The 15,759-nt window shown below is 51.6% G+C and overlaps 1 protein-coding gene across 2 annotated transcripts; it reads right to left on the bottom strand.

The window, feature by feature from the left end:
* Positions 1–1,828: 1,828 nt before the first annotated feature.
* Positions 1,829–14,808, bottom strand: ERGIC3 (ERGIC and golgi 3). 2 transcript variants are annotated; one of them, XM_068987085.1, is made up of 14 exons: positions 14,670–14,808; positions 14,456–14,526; positions 14,255–14,342; positions 13,931–14,050; positions 9,612–9,705; positions 8,576–8,741; positions 8,378–8,435; positions 4,900–4,914; positions 4,194–4,225; positions 3,317–3,413; positions 3,176–3,240; positions 2,350–2,486; positions 2,218–2,273; positions 1,829–2,022 (listed from the first exon to the last, which is right to left on the bottom strand). In XM_068987085.1, exons 1-14 carry the CDS (start codon positions 14,755–14,757, stop codon positions 1,943–1,945), a joined length of 1,167 nt encoding a protein of 388 aa, XP_068843186.1. In that variant the 5' UTR covers positions 14,758–14,808; the 3' UTR covers positions 1,829–1,942. The 2 variants fall into 2 exon arrangements, with proteins under 2 accessions (XP_068843186.1, XP_068843185.1); XM_068987084.1 differs by lacking the exon at positions 4,900–4,914.
* Between the last annotated feature and the right edge of the window lie 951 nt (positions 14,809–15,759).

Here is a 15,759-nt window from a genome sequence, read left to right as displayed (position 1 = left end):
CTAACCATGGACACTCATCCTGTAATGCCAGCTCCGTCTCCTTCCCACCAACAGGAACCATCCTGGGGTTGCTCTGTTTCCTCTGCCCAAACCTTCCAGGGAACCCAACTCTTGTCACCGGCACACCCACGGCAGATAATAAATAATGCTCGGGGCAGAGAATGGAGGTGTTCCTGGGTGACCTTGGGTGTTGGGGTTCATTGGACTAATACACAGGATGGGGGGGGTGCTGCCCACATGGCCCTACTGCCAGGAGGAATAGGACCCAGGGGAGGTTCCCTGCTGAGGAGGCCTGGCTACTGAGGGGTCAGGCCCCGTGAGCAGCCCCCCTGCCCTGCCAGTGGCTGCTGCTGCTCCATGACAGCTAAACCCTCTGTGTGCTCCATGAACTTGTAGCCATGAGAGTAGGCAGGTCACTCAGGACACTTGGTTGCAAGTGACAGAAATCCCAACCCAAGCTGGCTGAAGCAAAAAGGGACTGTTCCTGGCTTCCACAGTGGTAATTCCCAGGATGTGGTGGATTTCAGGCACTGTTTGCCACAGGGTTCAGACAATGTCACTGAGACTGGTTCTTTGCCTCTGAGCCTGGCGGTGCTGTTCTCAGGGGAAGCTCTTTTACGAAGATGGTCTGTCCCTGGAAGTACAGGATGGCTGGGGCAACCCCGACTCTCCCCATCCTCATGTCCAGGAGGAAAGATTTCCTAGTCCTGCTGGAGCCTGGCTCGCTCTGTGTCACTGGGGCCAGCAGGGATGGGGCATGCTGACTGGGGCCCTCCCCTGGAGCTTAGGGTGGGAGATCAACCCTCCTCAAAAATCACACAGGCTGACGGGGTGGGCAGGGAGGTACCCAGAGGAAACTCAGGATACTGCTAATAGGAGAAATGGTTCCTGGGTGACCAAAAAAACAGGACTCACTGAAGTTGACAACATCATCCACAATTCATAGACAAGTGCCATCAATAACACGTCCAAGGTCACAGCTCGCAAGTGGCCAAGTCAGAGCTGGGTCTCATGTCCGCCTGCCTCCAGAAGTTGTGTGGCCATTGCTCTACTTTTGCTTCTCCCCCCCTACTGTCTTACACTGAAACTCCCCGACAAATGATCAGCTGAACTGACCAGCTTTTAAAATCCCTGGTTCCCCAGGCTGTGGAGTAGTGAGGTCTTACGACTGGTTCCCCACACGTCTGAAGGGCTCTGATGTGAAGCCCTGACGAGGTCCAGAACCGAGGTCTAATGCTAGCCCTGCCCGCACCACTACCTTCCCTCCCTGTTTTTCAGTTCTGTGTCCACGCAGGAAATTGCAAAGGACCTGGCTGGACCCTCCTTGGACACCAGGAGCCAGGAGGGGCTTGGCACGGAACAGGGTCAGTAAGCAGGAGAGGATCAGGTGACTGAGCCCAGGGTGGCAGGGAGGGGCCCCAGCTTCAGCCACCACTAGGGGGGCAAGTCCCAGCCAGCATACCAGGCCCATAACCAGTAGGGTCAGAAACTCACAAGCTTGGGAGCTGCGGTGACTCCAGGAAGCTCATCCTGGAAAGTTCCATCTTAGCCCTGGGGCTGAACCCAAAAGGCCCGAAGACCACAGTGGGAGGGCTGATGACAGGGCTGTGGGGTGGACATAAGTCTGGTTTGAATAAAAAGTCCTATAAGCCGGGGATGTCCACATGGGGCTCCCAGAGCCACGTGCTCTGATCTGCTAGTCCTGACTGCCTTCAGTAAGTGGCTGCAATGAGGGGTTTTCCCACACTCCAGCGAGACCCAAGAACCACACCGAGACCAGTGAGTATATCACAATCAATAGATTTACCAACAACCTGGAGCTGCAACTGCCTCTTTAAATGGGGGTGGGGTGGGGTGGGGGAGTAGGGTAAAAAGAGGCGGGGAAAATGACCCCAAAGTCAAAGAGAAACAGGAAAAAGGGGAGCGGTGGGAAGACAGACAACTATGTTGTCTTCCCTAGATCAATTTTCTTCTGGATGGCTCGAGCTGAGTGGTAGATGAGAGAGTCGATGAGTCCGGCCACTGGGGAGAGAGACCAAGGCTGGCACTGGCCCAGGTGGGCCCTCGGTTTGACCTCCAGGCCTTGTCACCTGACTGGGCAGGGGCCCTTGAGGTGCCCCTCCTCCCTCAACCAAAACCCGACTGGGGGGAGGGGGTGTCAAGCTTTCCACTCCCCACCACGCCCTCACCCCAGACAGACACCCCACAGCTTCTGACCTGTGAACATGCCCCCGATGATGGCGCACACGCCCGTCAGGAAGTGTGTGAAGGACCTGGCAAAAGGGCAGGGAAGGTCAGCAGGCACCCTGCTCCCTGCAGGCCCAGGCCCCTCCCTTCCCCGGCCCTCACCTGTGCTTCTCTGTCAACTTCACCATCATGGGCGAGAGCTCGTACAGCACGAAGACGCCGGGAAGCCCCTGATCGCCCATCAGCCCGTTGGCGACCTTCTCATGTCTGGTCACAGAGAACTGATTTGTCCTCAGCACCTGGCACAGGAGGGGAGACTGGACCAGGGCCGGGTCTGTGACCTGGCTCCCAACCCCGCAGTCCTAGCCCCTGGTCCGGCCCCTGGTTTGGCAGTGCCTTGACTGTGTGGAGGGGAAAGCGAGGCCCCGTGCTGGAATCAAACACTGCAAGGCCCGGGGACCACCTCAACGCCCTCTTGCAGCCTGACCATCCCACTTTCCCTCCAGTCACCAGCTCTTTACGGGTTACCAATCCCAGCTCCGTATGGTGGACCCTCTCAGTGGGGGAGAACAGCAACTCTTCAAGGCTGCAGCATGAACCCCGGGCAATGCTAGGCCTGGCATCCTCTCCACTCAGTCCTCATGCATTCTACCCATCTGCAGAGATGCTGCTCCACAGGCCACAGGAGAGATAGGAGGGAGGGGCATGGAAGGGTCAGCCTGGCTAGCTGCTGGCCCAGGGCAGACCGTGGGGGACAGAGAGGCAGAGAGTGAACACGGGAGGAGTGGATGGCAAGTAGAAAAAGTGCTCTGAAATCTGACAGCCTGGGGCCTGAGCTCTAGCTATGGGGCAAATCACCCAGCCCCCTCTGAGCCTCAGCCTGTCACCCATCATATGGGGGAAGAGCAGGACTTCACTTCCCAGGCTGAAGGAATGCACGGGCTTGGCACCAGAGGGTGCCCTGAGGTCTGGGCTCCCTTGGACTCACCTCTCCGTCTACCTTCATGTACACTGTGGGCACCACCTTCACAAAATACTGAAACATCATGGAGGCTGTGGGGAGAAGAGGGCACTGGGCATGGGTGCGAGCAGGGCTTGGGCCACTGGGGGCTACCTCCCGGGCTGGTACCTTGGGGTGCCGTGACGTTGGTGTGGTCCAGGGGGTTCACAATGCCCGGGTAGTCCTCCCCAAATGACAGGTGCCGAATGTAGTGGGTCATGTTGATCTGCAAGCAATACCAGCACCTGGGCCTCCGAGCACTCGAGGCTCTGACAGGCCCCACCCTCTCAAAGGCTTTTCACACAGGGGCACCTGGGTCTGGAGAGTGGGTGTGCGGAGATGGGTCTTCCCTTAGAGGACCTGCCTGAGACAGACACCCCCAACCCCCACCTAGGAACTCCTTCCTCAGGGTCTGGGGGCTCACGGGGCTGCAGAGTTTGAGGTTCTGGCTGCACCCACACGTGAGACAATCACAGCACATGCTCTTGGTGGCCTAGGCTGGAGGGGCCCCGGATCTCCCAGCTGCCTCCCCTGTTCTGCTCCCATTGAGTCAAACAGCCACTAGAGGGATCTTTTAAAAACTATCCAAATCCACACGACCATTCCATTATGATTCTATTATGACCCTGCTTGAAGTGGGCCAACAGCCTCCCACTGCTCCAGAAAGAGACCAGACTCCCCTGAATGGCACATGGCCTGTCAAGCCTCCAGGCTCATCCTCAACCTACCACACAGCCCTGTTTTTCCTCAGAAGTGGCCCCACCTTCCTGACCTCACTCCAGGCTCCCTCTGCCTGGAGGCTCTTGTCCAAGCCCATCCCCCATCTCCAGCCTATGCAGGTCTCAGTTCAAAAGTCACACCAGTGATCCTCACACTGCACCCCTGTCAGAATGTGGTTTATTTTTCTGTATCTGCTCCCTCATCCCAGGATGTCTCTACAGAGAATGAAGGCAGCGACTAGGCCTCCACCTCCATCCGCCCTCCATGGTTTCCACCTGGTACGTACGTTGTCAAGGCCGAAGCTCTGCAGGTCGTGGACTAGGAGAGAAGGGAGAAGGTGTCAGCAGGGGAGCAGGCTCTCCAGGCCCTTACTTGGGCCTCCCCACTCCTCCTGCTGGACCATGATCTGCCTGGCTTGTCTTCCACCCCTCATTCACTCACCAACCCAGCCCTGCTTGAGGGCACCCAGAGGGCCTGCTGTGGGCCTCCATGAGAGGTGAGAGTTCATGCCCTCTACAAGGCCCACTTCTTCCCTCGCATGTGCAGGGAGCCCTTCATGGGCACCACTCCAGACCTCTGCTCCCGCCAAGGCCTGAGGCTCTGCATCTCAGGAGATAAAGCCCATTGACTCAGGTCTTTCAGAAACTAGAGCCGATGGGCCAGTCACTGAACCCCAAAGCGAGGTGGGACTTAAGAATGTGGTCTAAGTTCTTTCCCAGCCTCCTCTGCTCCCACCCTCAAGCCACCAAAGGGAGCCCAGCAGGGACCCTACACCCCCTGTTCCAGAACAAATTCCTCCTGCCCTCGAACCCTGATCCCTCCTGCTACAATGAACCCCAGCTAATGGATACACCCACTGCTTGTTACAGTCACCCAGCTGTCAGGCCAGAGAAGGACCCCCTCCCATGTCCACCCACACCCACCCCCCTTCTTGGGAGGACAGGCTACCCCAGAAATGGGGGCTTGGTTTCCCTGGGGGTAGGGCCACTTACTCTCCACAGCGTGTACTGCAGCATGGGGGAGAGAAGGAGAGAGAAGGGAGGAAGAGAAAAAAGATTCAAAGCTTCACAGCGAGAACTACAGAGCTGGACACGTGGTAGAAGGGAGGACCAGATGTTCCTGCCTGAGTAGCGGGGTCTGGACTCAGCTAACAGGCCTCCTCCTGGTCCCCTCCCCTGGCCAGAGAGAGTGCAAGGCGGTTTGGGCAGAACTGTGGTAGCCTGGGAAGAACAAAAGACCTAGAGCCCAGAGGGTCACTTTCCTAGCTGTGTGACTAGCAGGTCACTTGCTCTCCGTTTGCCTTGGTGCTCTCTGAAGACCTGGTAGGATCTAAGATAAACTTTACCATCTTCCCCTCTCCTCCCCCAAATCAACACGATGTCAGAAACTAGCTTCCAGGCCTTCTGTTCAGCCTCTGGCCTTGGGCGGCTGTAGCTCTGTGTTTCGAATATCCCTCGAGGGTATGGGGGACCCTTTGCCCTGGGCTCCCTGCTCTGACAACAGCCAGACGGAGAAGCAGAGATGGGCCACCTCTCACTGAGTGCCCGCAGGCTGTGTGCCCACAGAGCCACAGTGATTGTCTTCCTACAATCCCAGTGAGACCACCTTCCCTGGCCCCTGCAGATGCACCTGCCTGCCCCAACTTTCAGGCGCATCCCCGCCGACCGCTTTGAAGACCAGCAGGGCCATCTTCACTGAGACCGCTGCTTCTGTCCTTTGTTACCAGGCAGCTCAGGACTGCCGGGTCATCTCGGACTCTCACCACCATGTGGCTCTGTATGACCCTGTGTACAATCCTGACTCCCATCCCTTCTAGGTCCTTCCACACGCCCTGTTACTCATCAGCAAAACCTCGGCATCTCCAACCTCCACGCCTCTCTCCCGCTCACACTCTGGCCACAGCCTGGCTCGCCCTTGCAGCCCCCAAGCAGTGACTATTTCTCTCCCACACCTGTCCTCCTTCCTGGCCTTAACAGAGGTCCTCCGTGCTCCTCGATGCCATTTCTAGATCACTTCATTTCCAGATTTTCCCTAAAAATCTCAGGTCTACAGCTCATGGCACACCACCTTCCATCCCCATTTGTCTGAATCGCCCGGAGACCCACACAGAACCACCCGTCAGTCCTCTCACATGGCGCTCGAGAGTTTCGGCCACTTGCTGTCACACTCTCTTAGACGATGGTCCTGTCACAACGCCTATGATTTCCATGTCACCCTGCTGCCAACCTACCTGTACCTATGCAGGTCCGCCTTCCCTCCTGTTGCCAAACTGGGACTTTCTACATCTCTAAGGCACTACATTGTCTTCCTTTTCCTTCTCAAGGACTTCAGTCCAGCCAATGTCCCTCTCAGCTACAGGGCATCACTTTTGTTCTCTCCACTAGGCAATTTCCGACAGCATGTTGACACATGGCTACACCACACATCTTACAAAACTCCCCCTTGACTTCCATTCTCTCCAGCGACGGGCCCCTCTCCCCCTCCCCTTGAGAGCAAGCCCCACAAGGGCTGCCTCTGTTCATCGCCTGCAACTCCTCTCCCACGCCCTCCTGAACCACTCAGTGGGTGCTTCCTGGCCCAAACTACTCTGTTAGGGTTACAATGACCACTGCTATATTAGACACCCCATGGTCGTTCTACCTGATGTCCAGAAGCACCTGACACAGTTCTGGAAACACATCCGCCCCTTAGCTTTCAGGATATCACTCTCTGGGTCACACTCTCATCTCCCATGTCTCTGCTGCTGCTTCCTTCTGTCCTCTAATTTCGGGGGCCCGGCGCTTAGAGCCCTGAACTCTCCTCCTCTACATCTACCCTCCCCTCCACCTGAAAGGTGATTCATCCAGTCTCACGATTTTAAATACACAGATGACTCCAACATGTGTATCTCTAGGCCAGACCTCTCTCCTGAGCTCCAGACTTGGAGTGGCCAATTGCTTACTTGACATCTGGGGTGACATCCCATTGGTCTGAACACATCAAAGGCGGCTTCATGTTCTCACTCCAGCCATCTAAACCTGTGCCTCTGAGCCTCCCCTTCTCACTAAATGGTAACTTCATCCTGCAGAGTCATCTTTACTCCTCTCTTCCTCACCTTCACACCTGTTGGCAACCCCTCTCAGCTCTACCTGTGAAATATCCACAGTCACTTCTCACCACCTCTACCCCCACTCCAGCCCAGCCCCCATCATCCGGTGCCTCAAATGATCACTGTGACACCTTCCTAACTGGCCTCTCTTGCTCCTGTCCTCCCACGCTCTGGCCCCTCACCCATAACCCACCAGTCTCCTCAACAAAGCAGAATGCGGCCTATCAGAGTTAAGTCAAAGCTAAGTCAGATCACGTGAAACTTCTTCAGAGCCCTACAACACCCTCCCATCTCATGCAAAGTAAAAGACCAAGTCCCTGCAATGCCCTCCCAGGCCCTACACGACAGGGCCCTGTTACCTCCCTCACCTTATTTCCTAAGCATGCAGCTCAGCTCACCATGCTCCAGTCACCCTAACTTCTTCCCTGCACCCTGAGTTCACCAAGCACGTTCCTGCCTTAGGGATGTGCATTCGCTATGCTATTTGAAACACCTCCCCACAGTCATCCACATGGCCAGGCCCTGTACTCACTTCAGATCTTCACTCAGATGTTACCCATCAGTCTTCCCTGACACCTTCCATGGAACAGCACACACACACACCATCTCACCCAAGCCTCTCACTTCAATCATTTTTATCCTGCCTTTTTTGGGTTTGAGTTACTTAAATATATTCTTGATATACCATATCTTTATATGTACTTGTTGACTGTCTCCTTCTTTACTAGAATGTTCTGAAGGCAGGGACTTTGTTTTGATTGCTGCTGTATCCTTAGCACCTAGACTAGCACTTGACTAGACAATCACAATAGGTGATTACTAAGTATCTAGTGAATGTATGAATGAAAAAAGGAATGAGAATAAATCTCCATTTATTCATCCTTGTGAACAACACTGTGAGGCACGTACTATTTCAGGCCCATTTTACAGAAGAAGAAACTGAGTAGGGCTCACTATGTCCCAAGTCAACACAGCCTGAGAGCAGCAGAACCTGGGCTCCAAACCAGCTCTGCTTCCATCAAAGTCTTGCACATGGGTTACTTGACACTGCCGGCTGCCACTTAAACAAGTACCTACCACACATCAGGTTCCCCGCTACCATCTTTAACCTGCCCAAACAGCATAGGAGATAAGAACTATCATCACCACTTTAGAAAGGAGGAAACTGAAGCTCGAAAAGTAAAGGAACTTTCTCAAAGCTGCAGACAACCTGGAAGGTCTAAGACTGAAATCTGAAGCCAGACAGTCTGGCTCCTTGGTGTGTGGCCTTAACTGTTTACCAAACCACTGCCCTGAGACGAGGATCTGCTCTGGGCCAAAGACAAAAGGCAGGGGAGGGGCCCTCCAACTGCCAGGTGTCCCGGCTGATCTGAGTCGCTTACCGTGCACGTGGGACTGCTGGAAGCTCTTCCCGGGGGCAAAGTGGAAGTTTCCGGCCACCTGGGGGGAGATGCCCGCTCATCCTCCAGCCATTTCCTCCTTTCCCTTTGTCCCCTGGGGGCAAGTGTGCCCTCGAGTCACAGTGGACTGGGGCCAACCCACAGCCCAGCTGGCCTGTCCTGCCTCAGCTCCTCCTGTACCTTGTTGACCTCCAGGAAGCCATACACCTGGCAGCCTTCGTTCTTCTGCTCCTGCATCTTCTGGCTGAAGCCCTCCCGCCGGCACTGCTCAATGGTGTCCGGGTTCTTGAAGGCCCAGCCTCGACGGCGATATGCCTCCCGCACGTCCTCACAGGAGTTACAGCACCTGCAGAGGGGCGGTGCGAGAGGCGTCAGAGAGGCGCCCCAAAAGTGCCGGCACCTTGGGGAACAAGGCAGCGCTGCCCACTAACAAAGCCTCCCCAGCCTCATCCTTGACCATCCAGTGCCCTCCAGGTATGTTTCCTCAGTGGCAGCAGGGCTGTTGAAACATACATACTCCCATTCTGTTCGAGGTGATGAAAAGTTTTAGACCGGATCATAGTGATGGTCACACAGGGCTATGCAGGTAGTTAATAGTACCAGATGGCACAAATGAAAACAGTCAAAATGGTAAATTTCATGTCATGTATATTTTACCTTAATTAAAAAAAAGATTGTAAATACATATTCCCAGGCTCTACCCTAGATCTGCTGAACCAGGGGTCTCTCAGGGGTCAGGGCCTGAGAAACAAAATAGCAGGTGCCATATAAGGAAGGCTTAAGAACCCGGGCCGAGCCTTTCAATCTCAGTGCTGTACATAGAAAATAGATTTATTCCCTAGGTAAGTCTTATGAGAAAGGTGTCCTTTTCACCCCCTTCACAAGGGTTATGTAGTCTGGCCCAAGGACACATAGGTGGAACCCAGGCAGCTGGACTCCAGAGACTACCACTGAGCCAGAACAAGGACCACTTTGACCTCGTCCCCAGCTCTGCAGCTCCCAGGAAGGGCTTGGCCACTGAGCCTGACACCTGACCTGGGATCAGTGACCAAGGCACATAGCTCATCCCATCTAAATCCTTGGCCAACACCACCCCTCCCCGTCACCCCCCACACACACACACAGCATCCAACAGAGGCTGGGGATGACTGACAAAAAGCACCTGATGGGAGCCCTGCTCCCCACCCCCCAGCCTGACCCCCTGACCCTGGCTCACTTGATGTCTTCCGTCTCAGCACCATAGCAGCTCTCACAACGATCAGGGTCCAGGGAATCAGGATCAAACACCTTCACCTCGACTTTCCCGAGCTCTAAGTGGGGCAAGAGGCAGGGCCATGAGCCAGGAGCAGGCGCAGTGAAATCAGCACCCCTAACTCTCACATGGACTTCCCTGGTGGCTCAGATGGTAAAGAAGCTGCCTGCAATGAGGGAGACCGGGGTTTGATCCCTGGGTCAGGAAGATCCCCTGGAGGAGGGCATGGCAACCCACTTTAGTATTATTGCCTGGAGAATCCACATGGACGGAGGAGCCTAGAGGGCTATAGTCCATGGGGTGACAAAGAGCCGAACCTGGCTAAGTGACTAAGCACAGCACAACCCTTGCATGGGCCCTCTGGCCTGTGGCTTAGGAATAATAAACATTGTAATACCTAATATTTACATAGTGCATACTATGTGTTAGGCACTAAGCATTTCCATACATGTAGTATTTCTTTTAATAAAAGGTAATAGCAATAAAACAATAAAAGTGAATACTAAAGATTAGCTGAGTACAGGTTGCTGTACTTTACACATAGTCTCTTTTCAACCCCACATGACTGTGAAGGTGGAGGTTACTATCCCCACAGTACTGAGAAGGTGCTGAGGCTCAGAGATGAAAAGTGATTTCGCCCAGTGCAACACTGTAAGTGGCAGATATCAGCTCTGAATCCAAAGTGTAAGCCCTCACCCCCTCGCCCTGGTGCTTGCTCTCAGACTGCTCTCTCTGCACCGGGCTCCCTGCCTTTAACTACCTCACTGTAACTGGTGGTTTCAATATTCAGAACCCTGACTTCTAGTCCTCTAGTAATCTTTTTATTTTTGTCAACCATCCTCAACCAGCCATTTCCATACTCAGTTATTACCAGTGGTCACAAACCTTCCAAAATTCAGTTTCATATATCCCGATCTTAAATCTTATCCTCTTTTTCCCAGCTCACTCTCTCTGGTACCCAGAATCCACCGATTCTTTGATACCACTATCACCCCTTCATACCCTCACTTCCCTCTTTATTTAAATTCTATGGTTCAAAAAAAAAAATTTCTATGGTTCAAATGGGTAATGAACAGCCTCTTTACTAAATGGTGCTGAAAAAAACCAGATATTCACATGCAAAAGAAGGAAATCACACCCCTATTTTACACCATTCGCAAAAATTAACTCAAAATGGATTAAAGACTCACATGTAAAACTTGATACTGCAAAACTCCTAGGAAGAAAACACAGGGAAACAACTCCTTGATACTGGTCTCAGCAATGACTCTTTGGATGCGACATCAAAAGCACAGGCGACAAAAGCAAAAAGAAATAAGCGCCACTACATCAAAAGAAACAGCTTCTGCACAGCAAAGAAACTACTAACAACATGAAAGGGCAACCTATGGAACAAAGGAAATATTTACAAAAGATATCTCTGATAAGGGGTTAATATCAAAAACATTTGAGGAACTGATATAACTCAACAGCAAAAAACCCAATTTGTCCACTAAGTATCACCTCACATCAGTTAGAATGGCTATTATCGGAAAAAAACAAAAACAAAAAATAAAATAAGTATTGTCGACAAAGCAGAGAAAAGGGAACCCTTGTGCACTGTTAGTGGGAGTGTAAACTGGTACAGCCATTATGGAAAACAATATGAAAGTCCCTCAAAAAATTAAAAATAGAATTGCCATATGTCCCAGCAATCCCCATTTCTAGGTATATATACAAAAAAAAAGAAAGAAAGAAATCACTATCTTGAAGAGATATCTGTAGTCCCATGTTTACTGTAGCGTTATCCACAATAACCAAGACATGAAAACAACCTAAGAGTCAATCAACAGATGAATGGACAAAGAAACTGTGACTTGTGTCTCTGTGTGTGTATGTGTCTATATATACACACACACATATTTCATATGGTATATATATGTAATATTCCAATATATATAGGAATATATTGGCATATTATATATTCTGAACATTTTATGGAGAAACTTCAACAAATGTTTTGGCCAAACCAATATATATTATGTATATGCACACGTGGGTGTGTGTGCTTAGTCACTCAGTCGTGTCCAACTCTTTGAGACTCCATGGACTGTAGCCCACCAAGCTCCTCTGTCCACAGAATTCTCTAGGCAAGGATAATGGAGTGGTTGCCATTTCCTCCTCCAGGGGATCTTTCTGACTGAAGGATCAAACCTGTGTCTCTTATGTCTCTTGCATTGGCAGGTGGATTCTTTACCACTGGGCCACCTGGGAAGCTCTGTATGTGTATATATTGGAATATTATTCAGCCATTAAAAAGAAGACTATCCTACCATTTTCAACAACATGGATAAACCTGAGGATATTATAGTAAGTGAAATAAGTCAGACAGAGAAAGACAAATACTGTTATGGTCTCATTTACATGTAGAATCTAAAAGTAACAAATTCATAGAAAGACAGTAGACTGTTGGCTGCCAGGGGTTCAGGGGTAGGGAAAATGGGGAAATGTTGGTCAAAGGGCACAGACTTTCACTTATAAGATGAATAAGTTCTGGGGATCTAACAGCATAGGGACCAGAGTTAACAATATTGTAAACTTGAAAGTTGCTAAGAGTAGATCTTAAATGTTCTCACCTCATATACAAAAAAGGTAACTGTGAGGTAATGGCTGTTACTCTACTATGATAATCATCTTACAATATATATGTATGTTAAATCATCATGTTGTATACTTTGAACTTACATGATGCTATATTCCAATTATACAGCCACAAAGCTGGAAAAAAAATTCTCTAGTTAACTGCTGTAATTATTCTCTTGCACACAAGCAAAAGTCACTTGTTCCTCTCTCCCTTCATTGTATAAGTCTAGCAAAACCCAACTTCTAGCTGAGTTCAACTCTCTGTGCCTACTTCTTCCTGTGCCTCCCTTAAGACTGCCTGGCAATCCTACTTCCTTTCACTCTTCCATTCTCTGAGATGACTAATTTATATCTTTTCCTCTCTCCTTAGGCTTCCAAAATCCCTTCCCCTTTCTCCACTCTTAGCTAATGACCTTGCTTTCAATCTCCACTAGAAAGAAAGAAGCAACAGGACCTGGCTTAATCTCAACACCAAACCAACCAACCCACATGCACTCTCTTCCAGTCCCCACCCCACTTCTCTGCTCTCTCTTACAGCAAAACTCCTGGAAGGGTCATCTATACTTGATGTCTCCATTTCCTTTTCTGCTCTGTGATTAGATTTTCATCCCCAACAGTATCAAAACTATTCTATTCAGTTTCCAGTGACCTCCATGTCGCCAACTGCAATGGTCAGAACAACCCAACCAAGCCGCTCCCAAATTCCTGACCCGCAGAAACTGACAAAAACAAATGTTTGTTGAATTAAGTCACTAACTTTTGGGGTTACTTGTTACACAGTAGTGGAAATATATATGTTCCCCCACCTCTCCAGCCATACACAAAAGTCCTCTTCCTTCTCTGGTCATTAAATGATTCACTCGCTCAGACCAAAGCCTTAGATTGACCTTGACTCCATGTCCAATCCTATAGCAAATTCTATTGGTTTTACTGGTGTTCAACATTTGAATGAACAAATGATAAAGCTGATCAACAAAGCAATCTCTAAGGTGTGAAAAAATCAGAGCTGAAAGGTTTTGTTATGGAGGGAAACTGAGTTAATGGAGGCACTGGGAGGACACAGAGAAAAGAAAGAAAGCTAAAAGTGAACAACACTCTGAACTAGGCATTATACATGTATTACTTCATTTGATCCTGCAATTCCACGTGGTAGGTACAACTGTTTATCACCATTTTAGTAGCCGAAGGCACGGACAGCAAAAGACAAAGCTACATCTGAACTCAGGCAATCTAATTCAAGAACAAAGACTTAAACTTAAGCCATCCTGCATTCCAAGACGGAAGAGCATTATGGGCTGAAGTCAGTCTGTGGGATGGGGAAGTAGACAGCCAGAGAAGCCTGGGTCCACCTAAAGGAGTTCTGCCAAGGCTCACAGGACTCATCCTCCGACTTCTGTTACTAAACCACAAATGGCAGGGATTCGGGACCTCAGAATGACAGCCACGTAGAGTACTCTCCTCAATACACAGAGGCTAAAAAGCCAGGATTTCAGCCCACTCTGACTCTTAGTAGCTGGGGGACCCTTGGAAAGCCACTTGACTTCTCTGAGTCCTAGTTGCTTCATGTGTCACTGAGTCAGTCACAGCCCACTTGCCAGAAGGTAGGGCTTGGGCATGTCCAGCTCTGGGATTTGAGATCTGGCCTCTTCCCCCCAAGTTACCATGACGCTCTGCCTCTGAGCTCACGGGAAAGCCGTCCTTATCGAGCCGTTTTTTGAACAGGTTGTGTTCCACATCCAGCTGCTGCTCCCCAGCCACATCCATGGCATCGATGCTCAGATCTGGAAGCAGGAGGTCAGGGTAAAGGGCTGTGTCCTAAGGGAAAGGGTTTTGGAGAGTAAGGGGAGCTTGTCTGGGGGCGGCAGTGGACTAGGGGAAGGAGGCTCTCCTGGAGTCCAGTCAAGAACCTGAGGCTGGAGCTGTGAACCTGGAAGCCATCTGAGAACCCTGGGGCTTGCCATTCCCACCCATGGTGAGGTACTCACAGGCACAAGGCATGTGCGGAAAGAGCACATTGATGTTGATCTTCAGTTTATCCCCCCGTGACTTGTCCACGTAGAGTTCAGGATGCACCTGGGGCAGGACTACCTTAGTAAGATTTCACCTCAAGCCTCTCTTGCCCCATTCCAAAAGCTCCTACCACTGTAATGCCAAGCCCCGCCCACTTACTAGGCCCCGCCCCTTACCTCTGTGGTGAGGTAATACTGCAGCTCCGACAGGAACAATAATAGCATAAGAAGGCCACTGACAATGGTCACTGCAGGGCAGGGAGCGAGGGTCAGAATGGCCTCTGTCCCTCTCCCTCTGCCCCGGGCAGGCCGGACAGGTTCCAGGCGACCCGGCCAACCTCCAGGACACCCCACTCCCCGCGACACCGACCCCGACCCCGCCACGCCCTACCCGTGGCGCCCCCGCAGGTCTTGACCCGGAAGTCCTCCAGAGTCTTGGGATAGGCATCGAACTGCTTCAGCTTCCCCAGCGCCTCCATGGGGACCAGCCGGAAAGGGGAAGCCAGCGGGCCCACCCCGGCAGCCTCCCGCTTCCGGCCCGGAGCCTGGGCCACGCCCCCTCTTTCCGCACGCAGGCGCAGCAATGCCCACGCTTGCTGCGTTCTCACTCAGGCCGCCCCGCCCACCTGTGCTGCCACTTCCTTTGGCGGCTGGAACGGCTCCAGCAAAGGAACCGGCTCCCGCAAAGGAACCGGCTCCCGCAAAGGAACGGGCTCCCGCAAAGGAACGGGCTCCCGCGGGGTGGTTGAGGGGGTGAAGAAGTAAGGGGTTAGGTTTTCTGTGGAGCAGAGTCCGTGGAAGAGGACTCCACCGGATAGACGCAGTAATAGCAGCATTCGCTTGCCTTGTGCCCGGAGGTGCACCTCGAGTTTCACATCAGACTCCTGGAACATCCTAGAACAGTGGTTTTCACAGTGTCCTCAGTGGGCAGCCTTATTATCATCTGAAATTGGTTAGGAATGCAAACTATTGTGCCCTGACACAAACCTGCTGATCAGAAACTAGGAATGGCACCCAGGCAATTTCCTGCAGTTACAGCTTGAGAATCACCTCTGTAAAGTAGGTGTGGGTTTTGTATCCATTTTTCTCAAGGATAAACTGTGGCCGTGGAAAAGCTAAGTAACTTGCCGTGTGTGTGTGTGTGTGTGTGTGTGTGTGTGTGTGTGTGTGTAGGTGTGGCTTTTGTATCCATTTTTCTCAAGGATAAACTGTGGCCGTGGAAAAGCTAAGTAACTTGCCGTGTGTGTCTGTGTGTGTCTGTGTGTCTGTGTGTGTGTGTTGCTCAGTAGTGTCTGACTCTTTGCTATCCCATAGACTATAGCTCACCAGGCTCCTCTTCCTCTGTTCTTGGGATTCTCTAGGCAAGAATACTAGAGTGGGTTGCCATTCCCTTCTCCAGGGGATCTTCCAAACCTAGGGACAGAACTCAGGTCTCCTGCATTGCAGGCAGACTCTACTATCTGAGCCACCAGGGAAACCCA

The sequence above is a fragment of the Capricornis sumatraensis genome, chromosome 15 (assembly GCF_032405125.1).
Source record: "Capricornis sumatraensis isolate serow.1 chromosome 15, serow.2, whole genome shotgun sequence".
Taxonomy (NCBI): domain Eukaryota; kingdom Metazoa; phylum Chordata; class Mammalia; order Artiodactyla; family Bovidae; genus Capricornis; species Capricornis sumatraensis.
Note: the sequence above shows the minus strand (reverse complement) of the source record. Positions and strands in the feature narration are given on the sequence as shown.